This window comes from Gopherus evgoodei, unplaced genomic scaffold (assembly GCF_007399415.2).
Source record: "Gopherus evgoodei ecotype Sinaloan lineage unplaced genomic scaffold, rGopEvg1_v1.p scaffold_36_arrow_ctg1, whole genome shotgun sequence".
Lineage (NCBI taxonomy): Eukaryota > Metazoa > Chordata > Testudines > Testudinidae > Gopherus > Gopherus evgoodei.
Genome location: NW_022060038.1, coordinates 2,744,381 through 2,769,518, shown reverse-complemented (window position 1 = coordinate 2,769,518; position 25,138 = coordinate 2,744,381). Strand labels below are relative to the sequence as shown.

The 25,138-nt window shown below is 43.9% G+C and overlaps 1 protein-coding gene across 1 annotated transcript; it reads left to right on the top strand.

Moving 5' to 3' along the window:
• The first annotated feature begins 21,879 nt into the window (after window positions 1-21,879).
• LOC115641996 (olfactory receptor 51G2-like) lies at window positions 21,880-22,815 on the top strand. The gene has a single exon (XM_030545328.1). It carries the CDS (start codon window positions 21,880-21,882, stop codon window positions 22,813-22,815), a length of 936 nt encoding a protein of 311 aa, XP_030401188.1.
• The last annotated feature ends 2,323 nt before the right edge of the window (window positions 22,816-25,138 follow it).

Here is a 25,138-nt window from a genome sequence, read left to right as displayed (position 1 = left end):
GCTGGTATCTTTGTACGTACTGATGACATATACATACATATTCATGACATCTATAACAGATTTGGGATTTTACCATTCATCCGCATTTCCCAGCACCATTTTGTATTTAGTTTCCAGGGGTCCAATATTCCTGGACTCATTTACCCTAGGGCCAGAAAAATTCTCCTACATTATTTCACATGCAAATGAGGTGGGCACTGTCGCCATTTTCTAAACAGTTTTGTTCCAATATGTTAATGACTTTGTCCCGCAATCTGTACCAAGTAGGAGCATTTGGAAAGGCTTGACAAGGTACTGCAGGTCCTAAAAGAAGCAGACCTGAAGGCACAGCTCATGGTCAAACGTGTCTCTTTCTTAGGTCTCACTTTAACAAAATGGGGTAGAACCCCAGTGCAGCATAAGGTAGACACAATCCGAATGTTGCCTGTACCTTAGAACCCAATGGCTTTAAGATCCCTCTTGGGTTTGACTGGGTACCACAGAGATTTCGTTCCCAATTTTGCTTCCATTGCAGGTCCCTTGTACCAACTGTTAAAATGTCCAATGGCAATGGACTGAGCAACACACGGAAGCAGTATCCCATCTGAAACAAGCCATTGTCAAGGCTCCAGTGTTGCTCAGTCTAAATCCTGAGATACTTTATTGTCTGGAGGTGGCAGTGAGTCTTAGGGTATGTCTACACTACCTGCCGTATCGGCGGGTAGCGATCGATCTATTGGGGATCGATTTATCGCATGTAGTGTAGACGTGATAAATCGATCTCCAGTCGCTCTCCTGTCGACTGCTGAACTCCAGCTCGGCAAGAGGTGGAATCAAAGTCGATAGGAGAGCTACAGCATGCCACAAGGATGCAAAGTAAGTAATTTTAATTCAATCCAAATTACGTCAACTTCAGCTACGCTATTCTCATAGCTGAAGTTGTGTATCTTAGATTGATCCCCCACCCCCAATGTAAACCAAGCCTTAATGTGTTAGCAGCTGTGGCTTCACAAGAGAGACATGGGAACATCAGGCCTGTGGCAGAGGTACCATTTCTTTGTAGATGGTTCTAGTTTTTATCATCAAGGAAAAAATCATATACTGGGTTTGGAATCTATGCAGTTCCTCCCAAGGGAAAAGGAAAGCCTTGGGAAAAGGTATATTCATGCACTACAAATTCAGCCCAAGATGCTAAATTAGCAGTGGTGACTTGTGTGTTGGAGTACTGTATGCAGTCCTCCATCACCATCATAAACCAAAGAATCAGTCTGTTTTCACACTCACCATGGGTGTACAATTCTCTCACAGAGTTTCTATCATGTTGGAAAAAAATGGGTTCACGTCTTCTAATCGTTCACTTATTAGGTCTGCAATGCTGATGTAATACATCCATTGGCTAGCAGTAAAAATCATTGTGCCAGGGTGGCTGATCAACGTGAAAAAAAATAAAGGCCTGTTGAAAGTTAGTACCCTCTGCTACAGAAAACGGGAAGGCTGATAAATTGGCCCAAGAAGGAGCCTGAACACGGAAATTCTGGAAACAAAGGGACCAGGAATATTCCATTACTATCCTTAGTCCTGAGTGCCCAATTGCAACAACTAAAGTTGCACAGACTGACATACCTGACTTAAAATAGATGCAGAAATTGGATACGGACATAGTGAGAGCAAACCAAGAACTTTCTAGAACAGAAGGAGAATGGTCACAAACATTAGATCCCCCGTGCAGAAGATATGAACAACATTTGCAGATAGTTAACCGAGTTCTTATGCATACAGGAGGTCCTTTCCCTGTGTGGGTAGTTCCAGCTCACCTATGGAGGGAAGTGATGTACATGGTTCATGACACTCCAACAGGATGACACCAGGGAATGTACAAAACTGTTCAGTGTCTTTCATCTGTGGGATGTTGACTGCTTCTTAGGATGGATATGCAACACTATTGTGACAACTGTCTGGCATGTGCCCAAGCCAACCCGACTCCATCCAAAAGAAACCCGACACTAAAATCTCCGATGTATGAAGGTCCATGGATGTTTTTTCAGATTGACATCATAGGTCCTTTGCGAAGGACTCAAACAAGCAACCAATACCTGTTGGTGGTTGTCAGTCCTCTTTCAAAACTGGTAGAGGCATTTCCTCTAAAGGCAAATACAGCAAAAGCCACAGCAAAGGTCCTAACTGAGCAAGTCTACTCTTGATGGAGGATCCTTGCAAAAATGGAATCAGACCAGGGATCTCATTTTACCAGACTTTTTAAAAGGACTACCTTAAATTAATGGGATTCCCGCAGACACTACGCATCCCATACAGATCACAGTCATCTAGGATGATGAAATGAACCATTCAGACTATAAAGACAGGCTGAACCATGAGACTACCACAATGTTTGATCTGGCACATCAGTGGCACTCAATTGGAGGGAATAAAAATGGATACCTACCTGCAGAATCTGCAAGAACATTTAAATTAGGCCCACTTGCAGGTAGCTGCTAAATTAGGGAAATCCAGATGAAAGGCAAATGCCTACTTTGACAAAAAACAAAAAGAGAACACTTGGGAGTTTGGAAACCGAGAAATGCTGTTATCTTACAAATTACCAGAGCATGGGCTGTGTAATCAATGGATCAGACCCTCCAAATCCTCAAAGTTAGGATAAAAGGAGGCAAGCGTAATAGAGACAGAATCTACATGCTAATCAGTTAAAGCTGTATTGATCATCCAGGTCACAGGAGCAACTTCCTTCTCAGAACCTAGATGAACATAACCCAATGGAATCGCAACAGCTAGAGTCCAGAAGATCACAACCGTGAAAAAGACACTGGAATTTCTCATTTAGTACACCCTTACTGTTGCTCTAAGGGTATGACAAAATCAAGAATTCGAGATGAAACTGTTACAAAAGACAAAAAACTGTTACAGCTGACACGGACATGCTCAGTTGTTTGAACATCTGGAGCAAAACATACTAAAAAATTGCGACTTTTAGGTCTGTAATTATACTCAATGGTCACTCAAAAAAACTTCAAAAACACTCCAAAGACAAACTGCAGAATTGGAATTAATTTGCAAACTGAACACCATTAAATTAGGCTCGAATAAAGACTGGAAATGGCTGGTTCATTACACAAAGTAAAAACTATTTCCCCATGCTAATTTTCCCCCTATTCTTAGGCCTGGGCTCCACTAGCAGCGGTGTATGTGTAGGGGTTCAAATAGCTAGGCTATTCGCATAGCTGAAGTAGAAGTATCTTAGTTCAACTTACCTGGCCGTCCTCACGGTGATGATTCGACTGCCGCGGCTCCCCCATCAACTCCTTTTACTGCTCCTGCCACGGTGGAGTATGGGCGTTGATTAGCGGATCGATTTATCGCGTTCAGACTAGACGCAATAAATCCATCCCCAGTACATCGAAGGCCAGATAATAGCCCCGGGCCAGCCAGACCCTCCCAGCCATGCCGCGTCTCCTCTCCTGGGACTCCAAGCTGTCCCATGGGAAAAGCTTCTCTCTTCCAGGAGAACCTGAGCATTTTATGTGTGTCATGCAGGTTCCAAGACAGTTAGCAGGAGGTTGTGACACCATTCATCGTAGTGATATCAAGCCTGGAGGGGTTGTATGTGCTTTGGAGGATAGGATTAAAATTTAAAATGATCTGGACCAACTGGAGAAATGGTCTGAAGTAAGTAGAATGAAATTCAATAAAAACAAATGCAAAGTACTCCACTTAGGAAGGAACAGTGAGTTCAAAATACAAAATGGGAAATGATTGCGTAGTAAGGAGTACTGTGGAAAAGGATCTTGGGATCATAGTGGATCATAAGCCAAATATGAGTCAACAATGTAATGCTGTGTCAAAATCAAACATCATTCTGGGATGTATTAGCAAGAGTGTTGTAAGCAAGACATGAGAAGTAATTGGTCCGCTCTACTCCTCCCTGATTAGGCCTCAGCTGGAATATTGTGTCCAGTTCTGGGCACCACATTTCAGGGAAGATGTGGACAAATTGGAGAAAGTCCAGAGAAGAGCAACAAAAATGATTAAAGGTCTAGAAAACATGACCTATGAGGGCAGATTGAAAAAATTGGGTTTGTTTAGTCTGGAGAATAGAAGACTGAGAGGGAACATGATAACAGTTTTCAAGTATGTAAAATATTGTTACAAGGAGCAGGGAGAAAAAAATGTTCTTCTTAACCTTTAGTCCTGCCTTAAGTGCAGGGGACTGGAATAGATGATCTCTCGAGGTCCCCTCCAGTTCTATGATTCTATTATTTCCCTATCAAAAGCTGTGTTGATTCTTCCCCAACAAAGAGTGTTCATCCGTGTGTCTGATAATTCTGTTCTTTACTATAGTTTAAATGAATTTGCCTGGTACTGAAGTTAGGATTATTGGCCTGTAATTGTCAGGTTCACCTCTGGAAGCTTTTTTAAAAATCAGCATCACATTAGCTATTTGCCAGTCATCTGCTATGGAGGCTGATTTAAGGGTTAGGTTACATTTCCCAGTTAGTAGTTCTGCAGTTTGATATTTGAGTTCCTTCAGAACTCTTGGGTGAATATCATCTGGTTCCTTGACTTTTTCTGTTTAATTTATCTGTAAGTTCTAAGACCTCTGTGATAGGTTGTCACACCGGTGAGCAGTCTGGGAGTTAGTGGAATCGCTGAGCCCCCTAACCTTCCTACACTGCTCTGAAGGTGAAACGGCCAGCCTCTCTTGGCCCTGTTATCACCCAAAATGACAACAGGTAGCGCCACACACCCAACCGATCTACCTGAGTGCTTTACCTACACCACCGAAGGATAAATAGGAGACAACAGCCAATTTACCAGCTCTCCAGCCTTGCTCGTTTGCTGGAGTATAAACCCAGAATTATACCATCTTGCACTGCAGAGGAGTCTGTACAATGCAACATCATTAATATAGGTTGTTTTCCCCTCAATGTGAGAGAGCAGTGGAACAGCCTTTGTTTACAGACCTGAGATCTTCCCAGACACTTCACTCAAAACACACTTGTTATAATAAAACATAAAACAAGTTTATTAACTACTGATATTGGGTGATTATAAATGATAGCAAATAGATGAAAGCAGATTACCAAGTGAAAAAAACAAATTTGAAAATTCAGCCTAATGTACTAAATAGCTAGGATTTGAATGAGCAATTTCTCACCACACTGATTATGCAAATAGTCCACCAAGTTTTCTTACACGGTTTTCTCCCAGGTCAGTCTTTGTTCCTTGGGTGTTTCTATGACTTATCTTACATGGGGAGTGAGGTCAAGAGATGATGTCATTCTCCACCTTATATATTTTTTCCATATGGTGGGATCCCTTTGTTTCAAGCTAAGTTCCCAGCCCAGTTTCTGGAAAAATACAGGTACAAAAATGGAGTTCAGTGTCATGTGGTCTGGTCCCATGTTCCGGCATGCCTGCTAAGTCATAGCAACCATTACTCATAGGCCGGATGAAACATTCACAGGAAGGCTAAGCTCTTCCATGGTAGCTTATCTTTGTTGATGAGCCATGACCCCTGTTTATTCATTTTTGTACCGGAAAGGGTAGTTGTGGGTGTTACCCAGAATAAGCACATTTGAATAACTGATACATAATCAATATTCATAACTTCAGGTAGAAAAATGGAACATGCACACAAATAGGAAAAACAGATTCAGCAAATCGTAACTTTTCCAATGACACATCACAAGACATATTTTGTACCAGTTGCATCATAATTATGTCATAATCATTTCATAATCATACCACAATGATGAATATGAGGTGCAGCTTCACAACCTCCTCTACTGACACCTCAATGTGGGGAGTTCCTCAGATTTGTCTCCTAAAAAGAATAGCTCAGGTGTGGGAATCTCCCTCACATCCTGTGCAGTGAAGACCAATGCAAAGAATTCATTTAGCCTTGTCACAACAGCCTCATCTTCCTTGAGTGCTGCTTTAGCACCTTGATCATGCAGTTGCCCCACACATTGATTCACAGGCTTACAGCTTCTGATATACTATGAAAAAAAGGAGCTATTAATTTTTCTGACTTTTGCTAGTTGTTCTTCAGATCTTTTGAGCTAGGTATGCAGTATTGCCAAGCCTCATTCAAAAATTATCACTAACACCCCTCAAAATTAAGAGATTGGTTTAAAATAATGAGATTTAAAAATATTCAAATGTAGGTTCTGTTTTCATTTGCCTTTCATGTCTCAGCCTTTGGGGTATACCTACTTCAGGTTTCCAACTTTTCTGTAACCCACTTTTTGAAATAAACATTTTTAAGAAAAGTAAAAGCTCCAATTCACATACAGTGTCTTGATCCCAGAATATGGGTCTTTAAGAAAGACAGGAAAAGGTATGTGACTCCCAGTAAAATCCTAGGAGCTGGCACTATTGTCCATATCTCAAGCGGGGCACCCACAAATGAAGGCACTGAGGATTGGTAAGTGGACATTTCTGGTCACACAGTCCATCAGTGGCTGAAACAGTGTTTCCCTCTGCACTGGGCTACAGCGCCCCTGATTCTAAGGAACAGGATTACACCATAGACAGCCGGACATAACAGTGACTGGCTCGCACAGTCACTGGTTCCTGAGGCACAGCTCAGAGTGTCTCCTTCTCATGCTTGGTGCCGTTAGCCTTGCTTCAGGTTTGCCGCACTACCCTTCCTTTTCCCCTATGGTCCCCGTACCCCGTTACTTCCCAGTAGGCCCTGCCCAATTCTCCTCCATTTCTCCAAGGATCTGTTTCCCGGATAGGCCAGAGCTGGACCGTGGTAAGAGCTACCCCTGGAGCCCAGGCCGCTGTGGGTAGCCCAGCATTCTCCACCTTCCCTGGGTTGTATATCCTGGGGGCTGTGACATAGAGTTATCTCAGGCCAACAAGCCTCCTGTCCAGGGCAGTGGGAGAGTCTGTGACTCCTCTCAGTTGCTCTGGTAACCTGGGCAGCTATTACCAAGGCCTGGTTATGGCTTCCAGCCTGGAGAAGAGACAGAGCCTCAGATAAACAGGAGGAGCAGGGGGATTGGCTTTGGGGGAAGAGATGCGACAGAGAAAGGGGTCTCGAGGAAAGAAGATCCAGGGTGGAATAGGTGGCCATAGACCATTATTTTTCATCTCCCATGTCACCAGCACTGGAGCCAGATGATTAACTGACCCTTCACTTGATAAATGCTCTGATTATCCTTGCACGAAAGTCTTTACTTTCACACTGTACACAATTGGATTTATCAGGGGCAGAACCAGCTGGTAGATATAGCCCAGGACAACCTGAAACATGTGAGAAGAGCTATTTCCAAATCTATGTGTCACAGCCAGACTGATCACTGGTATATAGAACAGCAAGTTGGCTCAGAGGTGGGAGACACAGGTGTTTAGGGCCTTGAGGAACTCCGTGTGGGGTGTGACACTCAGCACCGTTTTGAAGATCATCACATAAGAGAGCGAGATGAGCAGCAAGTCCAACCCCATAGTTATGAGTGTAACAGATAAGCCATAGATGTCGTTCACTTTGATGCCCGAACAAGCCATCTTCATGACTTCCTGATGCAGGCAGTAGGAATGGGAGATGACATTGGCTTTACAGTATTGGAACTGTTTCAGGAGAAAAGGGAGGGGAAATGTTACTGCCACCACTCTTAGCACACACACCAGTCCCATCTTGGCTATCCTTGGCAGGGTTAAGATGGAAGCATATCTCAGCAGGTTACAGATCTCGATGAAGCAGTCAAAGGCCATCAACATCAGCACATAGGATTCAATGCATTGAAGTGAGTGGATGAAGAACAACTGAGCAACACAGGCATTGAGGCTGATCTTCCTACAGTTAAACAAGAATATGCCCTGCATTGTTGGTATGGTGGCTATTGATAAGCCAAGATCTGTGATGGCCAACATGTAAAGGAGAATATGCGTAGGCTCATGGAGGGTTGGATCTGTTTTTATAATGAACAGAATGACTGAATTGCCTACTATCAAAGTGACATACATTAGGCAGAAGGGAATAGAGATCCAGAGATGGACGTCTTCCTGGCCAGGTATCCCGGTGAGAAGTAATACTGCAGAGTTGAATTTGGTGTCATTGACAGCTGACAATGTACCGGGCAGGTTCAAGGAGTTTTGAGCTTTCTTTCCTGAAAGGAAAAACTACGGAAGACTAGATAATATTTAACTAAACATCATTTTCCCCTCAGTGCAAGTCTAGAGTCCCCCAGGAGCTCAAGGAAGATCAGCAAAAACATTGTCTTGGATTTCCACCACCGATAGGAAGACAAGCACTGCCAGAATGGATCAGACCTGCAGTCCATCTAGCCCAGTATCCAGTGGCGAGTTCCAGATGCTGCAGACGAAGGTAGAAGAAGCCCTGCAATAGGCAGATATGATATAACCAGCTCTCAGGAAAAGTTCCCCCCAACATACCTCAGTTCAGGGGTTATCATACTGGGGGTTGAGACCCCTCATGTGGTCCAGAGGTTACTGCATGGTAGGTCATGAGCTGTTAACCTCCACCCCAAACCTTGCTTCGCCTCCAGCTTTTATAATGGTATTAAATATATAAAAAAGTTTTTAATTTGTAAGGAAGGTCTCACTCAGAGGCTTGGTATGTGAAAGGTGACACCAGTACAACAGTTTGACAACCACTGCACTAGTTAGACATATTTTCCGGTGTAAATCAGGAAGGTTTAGAGCCCTTTGAGTACTTAAAAAAAAACCAAAAAGCAGCTACTGTAATTGGATATTCTGGTAACCTCTATAAACATCCAGTCCTGCTTTGAATCCTGCTACTCTCTTGGCCCCATTGATCTCTCCTGACTGGGAGTTCCACAATCTATGTGAGCGCTGTGTGATTTTACAATTGTGACATTCCCATCGATACACTTTCTGGCCTTTCACTTCTGATTGTGGCCCATTATATCATGACCTGTATAAACACATGGAAATTGCATGGTGAAAACGGCCATTGAATTTATCTGTCCTGCATCGAAGCTATTTATAAATATGTTTCAATGCCTCTTTGCTGTATTTTTTTGTATCACTCCTCCGAGTTCAAATTTTGACACTGCCTCTTTACAGTTCATGCAATAAATTCTTAGGGACAGGTTCTTAATTCAAAGATATTGAATTCAATGGCATCATTCCAGATTTACATGTGTAATTTTGATCAGATCCAGGATCTATTAACTTTCCCTTACCAGATGCTCCAGGTGTTACACTCTGACTCCCAAGAATCCCTCCAAGAGAAGCTGAAGTGCTTTGCTTGGCCAGCGTTGACTGAATACAGAAAGTTCGATCATCCCATGGGCTTCTTTTCATGCTCAGAGGGCCTGCACCCTCTCCCAAACCAAGGAGATATTTGCCAAGTTAAAGGTTAACACAGAGCGTTACTTCATCTAGGTGCGGGAGGGATTAGTGTCACAAGTGGGTGAATACTGCAAACACTTGGTTTGCAATAATATCCACTTCAGTGTTTAAGTTACTTCAGCCATGCTCCTGTGAGAGGTGGGTGTAAACTACGTACAACCACTATCACACACTCCTTTCCTCCACCTCAGCTCTACTGTTTGCTAAAACACTGACCAGCAGTTCTGTTCATTCAGGTCTTTCTGGAAAGTCTTGCCCACTTATTGCAGAGGTACTGTATTTGTGACCCTGAAGATAAGTGCTAGAAACAGCTTCTGGCCAGTTAGCAGGAGACAGTATCATAGAACCATTCACTGAACAAAGAGTTAATAGCACAAACCCATTGGAAACGGAAGTTACATTACTTATGAAATACTGTCTAATGCAGGGCAAGCACAGTCAACCCGCAGTGTGCTGTAGCCCAGGGCCCTGTCTGAGGGTGGGAGGATCGTCGGATTCCACCCCGTGAAAGGGAAAGCTACGAGGCCTGACATCTGTCACTCAAAGACCAGAGAGAGGACAGAGATGATGGTAACCCTATAACTGTTAAGGGTATTTACAGGGCAGAAATGCTGGAGCCCTAGCAAATCTAGAAACAGAAATATGCCCTATCAGGCCTGTTACCACAGAGTAATGTAGCTCTGAATAGTTACTTTCACAGACAAGCCAGAAAATAAAACCTTTGAAAACATGTTTGCTGATTAAATTTCCGGGAGCAAATACACCTGAGGCAATTGGGGAAATAGTCAATGATAGTCCGTGGTGGCCTCCTCTTGCCCAGGCCCTGGCAGGATCGGGCTCAAGGCACCTCGAGAAATGGGACCTTGTGAGAAATCCTGACTCGGGGCATCGGGGTTTTAAAACTTGAAAGTCACTTTCAATGTCAGATTTCTGTGTAGCCTGAATAACCCAGTGTGGGATATGGGCAGATGTAGGGGAGGGTTTCCCAAGATACTTAGTGCTGCCTGCCTTCCAGCTCCATCAAATGGAAACAGCCTGCAGCTTTTCCTCTTCAGTTCTCATTTTAAAGATGGTGAAACCTGCCAGCGTACCCAATTCCTGCTAGAAGGGGAGCCGCTGACCCCAGAGGTTTTCACCCTAATGGACAAGGAGTCATTGAAGAGGTAGCACGGGCAGCAGGCAGTATCTGTTCGGATCAGGAGGCAACTGTCTTTATGAACATGTCTGCACACTCCCTTGGGGGCCACTTGGCCATCAGGGAACCTCAGCTGCTTGGCTCAGTGTGCACCAGTTTTAACGCTGTGACAGCCAACGGCAAACTGCAGGAGGCCAAATCACAGGGGATGTGAAGTGATGCTACTCCAATGGACTGCAGCACCAGCCCGGGCTTGTCATCATGGTTCATATAGTTCTGATTAGTCACAGGGTTACCTCGAGGGCACCCGAGTGGTAATGATGATGCTGTCACAGCTGTGATCTTGCTGAAATAATATAAAATAGAATAATAATAATAATAGTGTAGGACCATATTTCTCCTTGGCAGCCCCCTTTCTTGCATTACATATCAAAGGTGCAGGGCAGGGAAGGGAGATTCCACAAGGCTCAGTACAGGGAAATTTCCCTCGGATCAGTGGGTGAGGTCCCTTCCCTTCTCCATAAGGAATGAAAAAGGGGGACTCAGGATCCAGAGAGCTCCAAAGTTACGCACAGATCTCAGTGATCCACTGGTAGCTAGGCCTACCCACCCACAATTTCTGTGGCACCACAACTGCTTTAGGACCCTCTCCAGCTCCCTGCTAGCACAGGTTCATCAGAGATGTGCTATCAGGACCTGTTACAGGAGACGCTGCCCGCAGGATCTGCTGAAGGGGAGTTGTACAGGGTGGAGGGGGCTGCACAGAGATGAGAAGGCTGGTTAATGTAGCTGATGGGAACAATACCCAAGCCCTAGACTGGTTGGAAGATTTCAACCTTTCCATACCCAGTGTGCATCAAGAGACTCCATCAGTGCAAACTTCATTTATGTTATCCAGGAGTGGGAGATAAAAAGGCTCCAATTTCTCTTGGGGATCCAGGCAGCTGCAGGTGGGCAAAGTCATGGCAGCTGAGCTTTCAGAGAAAAATGATGCATCTTCTATGAAAACTCACCCAAGAAAATGGATGAAAAGGAAACAGTTTGTGGGGGGGGGACCTGTTTTCAAGCCCAGCTCTAGCTCAAACCATGAACCTCTGTCTCTCGTGCTGCAGGACCACACCCCTAGCTGGCAGCACTAGCCCCCCATCAGCATCCCACACTCAGCAGCCCCTTCAGGTGACTATATTTCCCAAAGAGAAAATGGGAGACGCTGCCACTGGAATACTGTAGGGGACTCCCCCTCTTCAGCTCTGCCTCACCCCTGTGGGGTATTGCCATCTGCACTAGCCTCTCTCAAACATTCCTCCACTCCCACTTCCCCAGTTTTTTGACAGACGTGGACACTTGTCCTGTTTGCTGTTGCCAACTGATCAAGTCAGCAAGAGCAAATAATAGAAATGTCTCCTTTTGGGAAAAAAAAAGGGTCTGTCCTGGCCAGAACGGGAGGTGGGGTCACACTACCATGGATGTCTGCTAGGGCGGCTGCAGCAGCTCTGTAACAGAAAGAGCCCCTGTAGGAGAACACTTCAACCTCCCTGGCCATAATATAGCAGATCTTCAGGTGGCCATCCTGCAGCAAAAGAACTTCAGGACCAGACTTCAAAGAGAAACTGCTGAGCTTCAGTTCATCTGCAAATTTGACACCATCAGCTCAGGATTGAACAAAGACTGTGAATGGCTTGCCAACTACAAAACCAATTTCTCCTCCCTTGGTTTTCACATCTCAGCTGCTAGAACAGGGCCTCATCCTCCCTGATTGAACTAACCTTGTTATCTCTAGCTTGCTTGCATATATATACCTGCCCCTGGAAATTTCCACTACAGGCATCTGACGAAGTGGGTATTCACCCACGAAAGCTCATGCTCCAAAACATCTGTTAGTCTGTAAGGTGCCACAGGACTCTTTGCTGCTTTTGGGGATTCTGGGTCCCCCTTTCCATTCCTCAGGGAGAAGGGAAGAGAACCCCTCTCCTGAAACAATCTGAAGAAATTTCCATGTAGGGAGCTTTGTGGACTCTCTCTTCCCTTGCTGACCCCTTGGGTTTGTGGTGCAGGGAAGGGGGTTGCTGAGGACAAATCTGATCTTATTATTATTATGATTCTATTTTATCTTATTTCAGCAAGATCAAAGTGTGACAGCATCATTGTTACCATTTGGTTCCCACCCCCCTGAGACTGCTAATCAGAGCCATATGAACAGTGATGACATGCTCCGAGTCCAGGAATAGAGCCTGTAGCAGGCTGCGAAATGCAGTACGGGTGGGTAGGATCACTGCACATCCCCTGCGATTTGTTCCCCTGCTGTTTGCCATTGGTTGTGATGGGGGTTAAAGCTGGTGCACACTGAGCCAAGCAACTGAGGTTCCCTGATAGCCAAGTGGCCCCCAAGGGAATGTGCAGACATGCTTCCTAAAGTCACTTGCATCCCTGTCTGAACAAATTCTGCCTGTGCAACCTCTCCGATGACTCCTTGTCCTTTAGGGTGAAGATCTCTGGTGTCAGCAGCTCCCTTTCTAGCAGGAATTGGGTACGCTGGCAGGTTTCACTATCTTTAAAATGGGAAGTGAAGGGGAATTGGCTGCAAGCCATTTATATTTGCAGATGTTCTGTGCAGCGGCAGAGGACTCAGCTGGGCTGTCGGGGTGACTCAGTGATGGGGCTGGAGGGCAGGCAGCACTAGGTAGATTGTGAATCCCTCCCCTACATCTGCCCACTCAACAGTGGACTACTGAATCTACACAGAAATCTGACTGTCAAAGTGACCTGTGAGTGTTAAAACCCCAGTCCCCCGTGTCAGGATTTCTCAAGACGTGCCGTGTGCTCTGGGCCTCATCCTGCCAGACACTGAGCTAAGGGAAACACCAATATAATATCAGTGACTTGTTCCTAAATTGCCTCAGGTTTATTCCTTCCTAGAAATGTAATCGGCAAATGTATTTTCATTTGAAAAGTTTTTAGTCTCTGGGTCAATTGTACATGCAGGAATTCAGAGCTTTGTTGCTCTGTGGTAACAGGTCTTATAGAACATATGTCTGTTTCCTGACTGTCTGAGGGCTCTAGACTCTCTCCCCTGTAGATACCTCTCAGAGTAACAGGGCAACCAGTATCTCTGCCTCCTCTCTGGTCTCTGAGTGCCAGATGACCACCTTGTAGCCTTCCCTCTCATACGGTGCAATCCTGTGATCTTCCCACCCTCAGACTGGACCCTGGGCTGCAGCACACTTCTTGATGACTGTGCTTGCCGAGCAGGTCTGAGTGGGTTCGGCTCCTGTGGTTCTTCCCTTTGGGAGCCTGTGAGTAGTGGTGGGACGAGTGACTAGCCAGCCTTCTAGACACAAAATACTGTTTAATCTGAAGAGTAGGAATAAAGCAGAACATAGAAGAATAAGCCGCGTTTAAATAGTATCTAAAGAAGGGGTTTTTTTACCCACAAAAGCTTATGCCCAAATGAATCTGTTAGTCTTTAAGGTGCCAAAGGACTCCTTGTTGTTTTGGAGTATAAATAGGGCTGTCAAGCATTAAAACAATTATCCTGATTATTTGCATGATAAAAAAAAATTGCAATTAATCACACTGTTAAAAAATTATATAATACCATTCATTTAAATCTATATAATGATTTTAATAACAACACAGAACACAAAGTGTACAGTGCTCACTTTATATTTATTTTTGCTTGTTGATATGTGGAGTGTAAAACAGGAACAAAAGAAATAGTAGTTTTCAATTCACTTATTTTTAGAATTCACTGAATCTGGAATTAAATAGAAAAAATAACTGCACCCAAAAATAAAACAGTGTAAAACTTTAGAGCTTTATAAGTCCACTCAGCCCTACTTGTTGTTCAGCCAATAGCTCAGACAAGTTTGTTTACATTTGCGGGAGATAATGCTGCCTGCTTTGTGTTCACAATGTCTCCGAAAGTGAGATCAGATGTTCACATGGCACTTTTGTAGCCGGTATCGCAAGGTATTTCCGTGCCATATGCGCTAAAGATTCTTATGTCCCTTGATGCTTCAACCACCATTTCAGGAGACACGTGTCCATCCTGACGATGGGTTTTGCTTAATAGTTATCCAAAGCAGTGTGGACGATGCACGCTTATTTGTCACCCCCAGAAGGTTGATTTTCTTTTGCGGTGGTTCAGGTTCAGTAGTTTCCACATTGGAATGTTGCTCTTTTAAGACTTCTGAAAGCATGTCCCACACTCCATCTCTCTTACAGTTTGGAAAGCGCTTCAGATTCTTAGATCTTGGGTCAAGTGCTGTAGCTATCTTTAGAAATCTCACAGTGGTACCTTCTTTGTGTTTTGTCAAATCTTCAGTGAAAGTGTTCTAAAAATGAACAAGATGTGCTGGGGCATCGTCTCAGACTGCCATGACACACAATATATGGCAGAATGCCGGTGAAACAGAGCAAGAGACATACAATTTTTCCCCAAGGAGTTCAGTCAGAAATGTAATTAACACATTTTTTTAACAAGCCTCATCAGCATGGAAGCATGTCCTCTCAAATGGTGTCGAAGCATAGAAATATCTAGCATACCTGGCAAGTAAATATCTTGCAAAGCTGGCTATAGCAATGCCATGCAAAGACTTGTTCTCACTTTCAGGTGACATGGTAAATAAGAAGCTGGAGCATTATTTCCTATAAATGTGAACAAACTTCCTTCTCCTAGTGATTGGCTGCACACGACGTGGGACTGAGTGAACTTGCAGGTTGCACATCCGCGATAAAGCGGTGAACTGAAAAATATTATTTATTCTGCTTGGGTTTTTTTACAGTGCAAATATTTGTAACAAAATACTAATGTAAAGTGAGCAGTGTACACTTTGTATTCTCTGTTTTTACTGAAATCAATATATTTGAAAATGTAAAAAGCTATCTTAAATATTTAATACATTTCAGCTGATATTCTATTATTGTTTAAGAGTGAGATTAAAAATGTGATTATTGTGATTTATTCTTTTGTGTTAATTGCATGAAGCTCTGGCATAACAAGCTGTGTAACTGGGCTCGAGCCTGGAAATAGGCTCTTCCCAGCCTGTAGCTCTGGTGCTGTCTCTCAACCTCCTTGATGTACTTACTGAGAAATGGCTTTTCTTGAGCTGTTGCTACTATTCCTGCTTGTTTTCCAGCAGCCTGCGGTTAAACGAAGATAAGCCGTCCTGTCTGAACCCAGCATATCCAGCAAATAAACATTCCAATAGTTAACCCAATGTAGCTACTGGGTTTAACATGCCTCTTTTTTATGGCTGCTCAGCTCCATGTCTGTCCCAATGCCGTTCCTGGGTTGTATGGATGCTATGAATACAGGGCAGAAACAGTTAGAGAGCACTAGACTATTTTCATGTGACAGGTTTCAGAGTGGTAGCTGTGTAAGTCTGTATTAGCAAAAGCAATGAGGAGTTGTTAGTTAAATAAATTTGTTAGTCTCTAAAAGATTCCTCATTATTTTCACATGGGTAACAAAGTACATGCGCCTGACTTTGAAATGTACTTCTTGTAATCCCTATTTGTGACTGAATACCAGGTGTTGTGGTTACTGTGTACTAGTGAACTATGTACTACTACTAGTAGTGGTTTTCAGCCTGGAGTCTGTGGGCCACTGGGGATCTTCAGACTTTGTCTACCTCAATTCAAAATTTATTAGGGCCCTCCAAATGAAAAGACATTCAAAACCATTGTATTAGAGACTGAGAGCCCATGGAACGATTATTTCATATACTGACCCCAGTGCCTGTTATCACTCTGGATACAGGCTGCAGACTGACAGAACAGGACCAGAGGAGAACCAGCTATTAACCCAGGGACAGAGGACTACTAGACTTTTGTTTGCTGACAAGTGACTGAATGAGGGCTGAGACGCTGGGATCTTTTCAGGTTCTGAACAAATCCTAATGACAGACATGATATTTTAAGTCCCACCGTAACCTGGGAAATCATCTCATAAAGAAGATCAAAGGGGAAAGAATGGGTTGACATATGTGTGCTAAAGTACATATGTGTAAATGTTATGACTTTTGCTTTCGAAAATATACACTTGAAAAAGTGTTTTTTTTTACCCATGAAAGCTTATGCCCAAATAAATCTCTTAGTCTTTAAGTAGTTGTTTTTGTGGATATAGACTGACACAGCTACCCCATGATACTATTCCACGTACTATTTGCAATGCGTTTGGAGAATTAATTCTTTGTCTAGTGAACAATAGTATAATACTGTCTCCGAGAAACTGACCAGAAGCTCTTTCTAACATTTACATGCAGAACATCAGAACATAACATTGGCAATACAGGGTCAGGCTGATAGTCCGTCCAGCCCAGTATCCTGTCTTCCAAAAGTGACCAATGTCAGGTGTCACAGACGGAATGAACAAAACAGGTAATCATCTCCTGTCACCCATTCCTAGCTTTTGGCAGACAGAGGCTAGGGACACCACCCCTGCCCATCCAGGCTAATAGCCACTGATGGACCTATCCTCCATGAACTTTTTTTTTGAACCCTCGTATAGTCTTGGTTTCACAACATCCTCTGGCAAGGAGTTCTACAGTTTGACTGTGCATTGTGTGAAGAAATTCTTCATTTTGTTTGTTTTAAACCTGGTGCCTATTAATTTCACTTGGTGACCATCAGGTTCTTGTGTTATGAGAAGGAATAAATAACACTTCCTAATTCGCTTTCTCCACACCAGTCATGATTTTATACACCTCTATCATGTCCCCTGCTTAATCGTTTTTTTTCCAAGCCAAAAAATCCCAATCTTATTAATCTCTCTTCATGTGGAAGCTGTTCCATAACCCTAATCATTTTTGTTGCCCTTTTCAGAACCTTTTCCAATTCTAATATATCTTTTTGAGATGGGCAACCACATCTTCATGCAGCATTCAAGATGTGGGCATGCCATGGAGTTATATAGAGGCAATATGATATTTTCTGTCTTATTATCTATCCCTTTCTTAATGCTTCCCTTCCCTCTTGTCCCCTGACTGATTACTCTACTTAAGAGGCTTTGGGGAGGGATCTTGTCAAAGGCTTTCTGAAAATCTAAGTACACTATACCCACTGGTCTCTGTTGTCCCCACGCTTGTTGACACCTCAAAGAATTCTAATAGATTGATGAGGCATGATTTTCCTTTACTAAAACCATATAGACTCTTCCCCAACACATTACATTCATCTATGTGTCTCCACTATAGTTTCAATCAGTTTTCCTGGTAATCAGGCTTACCGGCCAGTAATTGCCAATATAACCTTTGGAGCCATTTTTAAAAAAAAACAATTGGTATCACTTTAGCTATCCTCCAAACTTTGGTACAGAAGCTGATTTAAATGATAGGTAACAGACAACAGTTATTAGTTCTGCAGTTTCACATTTGGCTTCCTTCTGAACTTTTGGGGGACTACCATCTCATACTGGTGATTTATTACAGTTTAGTTTATCAGTTTGTTCCAAAACATCCTCTTATGACACCTGAATGTTGGATATTTCCTCATAGTTGTCACCTAAAAAGAATGGCTCAGGTTTGGGAATCTCCCTCACATCCTCAGCTGTGAAGACCGATGCAAAGAATTCCTTTAGTTTCCCCGCAATGGCCTTATCATCCTTCAGTGCTCCTCTAGCAACTTGATCATCCAGTGGCCCCTTAGGTTAACTGGCTTCCTGCTTCAGATTTACTTAAGGAATTTTTTAGTATTACTTTTTGAGTCTTTGGCAAGCTGTTCTTCAGACTCTTTTTTGGTCTTCCTAATTATATGTTTGCACTGCACTTGCCAGGTTTTATGCTCCTTTCTATGTTCTTCACTAGGATTTAACTTCCACTTTTTAAAGGTGCCTTTTTGTCTCTCACTGCATCTTTATTTTGTCGTTTAGCCATGGTGGCACTCCTTTGGTTCTCTCCCTATGTTTTTTAAATTGGGGTATACATTCAGTTTGAGCCTCTATTATGTTGTCTTTAAAAAGCTTCCATGCAGATTGGAAGAATTTCACTTTTGGCCCTGTGCCTTTTCATTTCTTTTAAACTAACTTCTTCATTTTTGTGTAGTCCCCCTTTCTGAAATGAAATGCTACAGTGTTGGGGAGCTGTGGTGTTTTCCCTACCATAGAGATGTTAAATATAATTATAGTATGGTCACTATTACCAAGTGGTCCAGCTATATTTACATCTTGGACCAGATCCTGTGCTCCACTTAGGACTAAATTGAGAACTGCCTCTCTTCATGTAGGTTCCAGGACTACCTCCTCCAAGAAGCAGTCCTTTAAGGTGTCAAGAAATTGCTCACTGCATCCCATCCTGAGGCAACTTGTATTCAGTGAATGTGGGGATAGTTGAAATTTCTAATTATGATTGAGGTTTTTTTATTATTATTTTTTATTGCCTCTCTGATCTCTCTGAGCATTTCACAATCACTATATCCTGGACAAGCAGCGGTTGGTATATTTCCTACTACTATATTCTTATTATTCAAGCATGGAATTACTATCCGTAGAGAGTCTATGGTCCAGTTTGGTTCATTTAAGATTATTACTTCATTTGATTCAACCCTTTCCTTCACATATAGCACCATTCCCCCAGTAGCAAGACCTGATCTGTCCTTCCGATATTTTTTATATCCTGGAATTACTGTGTCCCATTAATGATACTCATTCCACTTGGCTTCAGTGATACCTATTACATCAATATCCTCATTTGATATGAGGAATTTACTTCATCCATTTTATTATTTAAACTTCTAGCCCTTCTATATAAGCACTTAAAATGGTCACTTTTTAGCTGTCTGCCATTACATGATGTAATTGACTGTTTCTCATCAGATCCTACCCATATGTTATTATTGTCCATCTTCTCCTCACTATGACATAGGGAATCTTCTTTAATAGATCCTCCCCTGACAGATGTCTCTGTCTGAACCATATGTGCCTGCACACCAATAATCATATCCTTAGCCCTCAGTTAAAAAACTGCTCCACAGCCTTTTTAATTTTAAGTGCCAAGAATCTGGTTCCATTTTTGGTTTAGGAGGAGCCCATCCTTCCTGTATAGGCTCCCCCTTTCCCAACAGTTTCCCCAGTTATTAATAAATCTAAATCCTTCCTCCCTACGCCATTGTCTCATCCTTGCTTTGAGACCCTCCAATTCTGCCTGTCCACCTGGTTCTGCGGGAGGAATGGGCACCATTTCAGAGAGTGCTACCATGGACGTCCTGGATTTCAGTCTCAAATCTAGCACTCAATCCCTCTGCAATACTAGTGCAAGATTTTCCAAAATGTCGTGAGACTACAGAACTGCTGGTCTGTGTTTCAGCAAATAGTAGAGCTGAGGTGCAGGAAAGGGGAGTGTAATAGTGGTTGTATGTAACTTATGCACATCACCTCTTATCCAGACATGGCTGAAGTAACTAGGACACTCAGCTTGATATTTGTGCAAACCTAGTGTTTGCACTATTCACCCATTTGGGATGCCTCCCTGTCAATAACCTATTCCCAGATTTGGACCTTAGCATCCAAAATATGGGGGTTAGCATGAAAACCTCCAAGCTTAGTTACCAGCTTGGACCTGGTACTGCTGCCACCACCCAAAAAATTAGAGTGTTTTGGGGCACTCTGGTCCCCCAAAAAACCTTCCCTGGGGACTCCCAGACCCAAATCCCTTAGTCTCATAACAAAGGGAAATAAACCTTTTCCCTTCCCCCCCTCCAGGTGTTCCTGGAGAGATACACAGAAGCAAACTCCGTGAATCTAAACAGAGGGATTCCACCTTCCCCGTTCCCAGCCTGGAGACAAAAGCACTTCCCTCTTCACCCAGAGGGAATGCAAAGTCAGGCTAGTAAATCTAACACACACAGATCTCCCCCTGACTTCTTCCTCCCACCAAGTCCCGGGTGAGCTGCAGACTCAATTCCCTGGAGTTCCCCAGTAAAGAAAAACTCGAACAGGTCTTAAAAAGAAAGCTTTAAATAAAAAGAAAGAAAAATACATAAAAATGGTCTCTCTGTATTAATGTGACAAATACAGGGTCAATTGCTTAAAAGAATATTGAATAAACAGCCTTATTCAAAAAGAATACAAATCAAAGCACTCCAGCAACTATAGACATGTAAATACAAAACAAAAAACCAACTTTGTACTCACAACTTGGGAACAGAAGATTAGAAAGCAGGAAATAGAAAAATCCTTCTCATAGCTGAGAGAGATTCAGGCAGACAGAAGACAAAGAACTCAGACACAAACTTCCCTCCACCCAGAGTTGAAAAAATCCTGTTTCCTGATTGGTCCTCTGGTCAGGTGCTTCAGGTTACTTTTTTTTTCAGGTGAAAGAGACATTAACCCTTAGCTATCTGTTTATGACACTCCCCCTTCCAGCTGAAGTAACAGTCTGTGTTAGCTTGTAACTTGCCAGATATTTACAGACTCTTGCATGGGAAGTGGATGCAGGTCCTGTGAGGATGAAGAGATGCTTGTAGGGTGATTAAACTCTCTGGATTCAGTCAACACTGGCTAGGCAAAGCACATAAGCTTCTCTTGGAGGTATTCTGGGGGTCAGAGTGTATCTCCGGGAGCATTTGGTAAGGGAAAGTTAATAGAGCCTGGTTTTGAATGAATTTACACATGTAAATCTGGAGTGACACAGTTGAAGTCATTGTTATTAAAATCAGAACCTGGCCCTGGGAATTTGTCCAGTGTGCTATAAAGAGGCAGCAGCATAATTTGGACTCTCAGGAGTGGAGAAAGTAAAAAATATATAATAAGGCAATTAATCATTTTTATAAATAGCTTAAATACAGGCAGATAAGTACAATGGCAGATTTTACCATGCTCTTTTCATTGCCTAATACAACGGGCTACACTCAGAAGTGGAGGGCCAGAAAAGGTGTCTGTGGGAAGGCAACAATTATAAAATCACACGGGCCTAAAGGAGACTGCGGAACTTCCAGCCACAAGTTATCAACAGGATTCAAAAAGGAACCGTATGTTTATGTGGGTAACCAGAAATTCCAATTACATTAGTGAAGACTATTTTTAAAAGTTTTGGAAGGACTATAAACCTTCCTCATGTACAGTACAAAATATGTGTAAATAGTGGGTGTCAGGGGAAAATATTCCCTGGGAGCAGATAATCTCATGGCTTTCTATTGCAGGGTTCCATCTGGCTTCCTCTGAAGCATCTCAAACTGCCCAGTGGATACTGGTCTGGATGGATTCCAGGTCTGATCCAGTCTGGGAGTGCCTATCTTCTTATAAGCAGTGTAAATCCAAGATTAAGTTTTTGCTGATCTTCTTTGAGCTCCTGGGACTCTCTAGAAATATAACGAGAGCAGAAAGATGTCTTGTTAAATATCATCTAGTCTTCTGTTGCTTGTCCTTTCAGGAGGAAAGGTGTAAAATTACTCGGACCTCCCAGTACATGATGTCAGCTGTCAATGACACCAACTTCAACTCTGCAATGTTCCTTCTCACCGGGATACCTGGGCAGGAAGACATCCATCTCTGGATCTCTATCCCCTTCTGCTTAGTGTATGTTATTTCTGTAGTAGGAAATTCAGTCATTCTGTTCATTCTAAGAACAGATACAGGTCTTCATGAGCCCATGTATATTTTCCTTTCCATGCTGGCAGTCACAGACCTTGGTTTATCAATAGCCACCATGCCAACAACATTGGGCACATTCTTGTTTAATGCTAGGGAGATCAGCCTCGATGCCTGTTTTGCCCAGCTGTTCTTCATCCACTCGCTTTCATACACTGAATCCTCTGTTCTCTTGTTGATGGCCTTTGACCGCTTCATCGCCATCTCTCACCCACTGAGATATGCCTCCATCTTAACCCTGCCAAGAATAGCCAAGATGGGACTGGTGTGTGTGCTAAGAGGGGTTGCCGTAGTATTCCCACTGCCCTTTCTCCTGAAACGTTCCCAATATTGTCAAGCCAATGTCCTCTCCCGTTCCTACTGCTTGAACCAAGAGATCATTAAGATGGCTTGTTCAGATATTAGAGTCAGCAGCATCTATGGCTTTTTTGTCACAGTCTCCACAGCGATGTTTGACTCGCTGCTCATCCTCCTATCTTATGTAAAGATTCTGAAAACAGTGCTGAGCATTGCCTCCCATGCGGAGTGCGTCAGGGCACTGAGCACCTGTGTCTCCCACTTCTGTGCTGTCCACCTCTTCTTCATACCAGGGATTGGCTTGTCTGTAGTACAGAGATTCGGGAATAGCTCTTTTCCCTTGCTTCAGATTCTCATGGGCTATGTCTACCTGCTGGTCCCGCCCATGATGAACCCAATTGTGTACAGTTTGAAAAGCAAACACCTTCGTGCAAGGATAATCAGGGCATTGAAAAAGTGAGTTCATCAGCTGGCTCCACCGCTGGTCACATGAGACATGAAAAACATGGGCCATGGCCAGGGCACCTATTCCATCCTTACACCCAAGAAGACATGAACTACTAATCTAAACTCTGTAGAGAGAAGTTCAGAAAGGGTCTAAGGCCTGGAGAAATGGGACAGGGCCTGGTGAGGGAGGATGGTGCACTGGGAGAAAGAGACCAAGGCAGCAGCAGAATTTATAAAGTGACTGTGTCAGTGAAGAGCCAGGGGACTGGTTGCATGTTGGCCCATAAACATCTGGATCGGTGGCTGCTCTGACCTCAGAATTCCTGCCGATACACTCAGTAAAGAGAAGGGATGTGGGTGTTGTTTCCCATTACACTTGACTGTCAATGTCCCAGTGTCTTTGGTTAAATATCTAGGGGCCATTAAAAAGCTGCAGAGCTATTCTGTAGTCACAGTCCTGGCGCTTCCCGAGCCCTCTGGGTGCTGCTTGATCTATGAGCACTGCTGTGGACGGGGCTATTGAAAGGGAATGGTCACCCATCTTTCCCCTACCTCCTCAGCCAGCTGCTTGTGATTGAGTCACGTCAGACACATGATGAATGGAGGAGACCCAGGAGAATCTATTTAGGCAACTTGCTCCCATCCCCCGGCTCTGTTGATGGCTCTGAACACCACACATGTGCTGAGCCCCCCACACACTGAGGCAGAGCAGAGCGCATGTGCGAATGAGGGTCTGACACATGGAGCCTTCAGCCCAGATTCTCTTCTTCCGCCATCCATTTGTGCCGCAATGAAAATGGTTGGAAACGGTCCTCAACTCCCCCGCAGAGGCACGTCTCGCTCCAGTCCCAGCCCAGCCCGTTCAGTGTCAAGTGACCATCTTTTCAAAAGGCAAAAGTGGGACACATGCAGGAGCACCATCCCCGCTGCTCTCTACTTCCTGCTTAACGCCCCACCCCCTACTCTGCCTCTTCCCACCAGGACCTCTCCCCCTGTCCCATCTCTTCACTCAACACCCAACTCCCTGGTCCTCCTTACTGGTGAAGTCTTCACACCCTATTCAGACCAGAAGTCAGAGCTGGGCCATGGTGGGAGTTGCCCAGGGATCCAGAGCCACTCTGAGGAGCCCCAAACCCTCCACCTGTCCTGGAAAATTCACTGGGAGACCCAAGGGGACCCCTCAGCCTCTGTCCCCACCCCCCAGAACTTAAAATCCAGGAAAAGTGGAGTGTCCAGGGCTCCCCAGAGTTTCCTGAGCTCTCTGAGCAGCTCTTATCACAATCTAGCTCTGACATGGCTGGGGGCTGGAGCATCAGGGAAAGGGGAGCAACAAGGGGCAAGACCTTCTGGGAAGAGATGGGGTAGTGGGTGTGGCAAGCCTGAACCAACTCTGACTCCAGCAATCAGTGTGTGTGTGTGTGTGTGTGTGTGTGTTTGTGTGTGTGTGTGTGGCGGGGGAAGGGGGGCCTGAGTAAAGGAGGAGGATGGGGCTCTAGAGTAGGAGAATCTGTGTTTTGGAGGATACTGAATTAATGTGACTTCACAAAGGGGGGTCTTAAATATTCCAGGCTGAGAGTAAGTCATTGCAAGGCCCGTAGAGGGAAGGGCAGGGTTCCTGCAGGGCTATCTCAGTCCCCAAGGGGGCACTCTGGGGTGACACTCATCTAGAGTGGGCTGTGCTCTTGGAAGCTGTTACCATTGGGTAGAAGTCAACCCAACCCCCAGGCTGCTCTAAACTCTGCTGATGCAGCGGGGAGTGTGACAGGTTCGTTTCCAGAGATCCCCTTGGGACCGTCACATGATGTGTTGAAATTATCTGAGAGTCCATTTTCCCTGCCAGCTTGGCACGTCCAGAACCCTGCCTTGTTGAGGCAGACACACTCGCCTGCTGCAAACACAGACCCAGAGTCTGGATCACACCCTCAAAGCTGCAGGCTTGGAGTGAAAACACCTTAGCAGGTTATCTGACTCCAGCACCCAGAAACCCAGCTCCCAATGGGTTCCAAACCCCAAATAAATCCGTTTTACTCTGTATAAAGTTATACAGGGTAAACTCGTAAATTGTCCACCCCCTATAACACTGATGGAGAGACATGCAGAGCTGTTTGCTCCCCCACGTATTAATCACTTACTCTGGGTTCACTAATAAACAAAAGTCATTTTATTAAATATAAAAAGTAGGATTTAATGGTTCCAAGTAACAACAGACAGAAAAAAGTAAGTTTCCAAACAAAATAAATGACAAACACATGCAAGTCTAAGACATTAAGAAACTGATTACAGGTAACCTCTCACCCTCAGAGATGGTCCAATAAGCCTCTTTCACAGACTAGTCT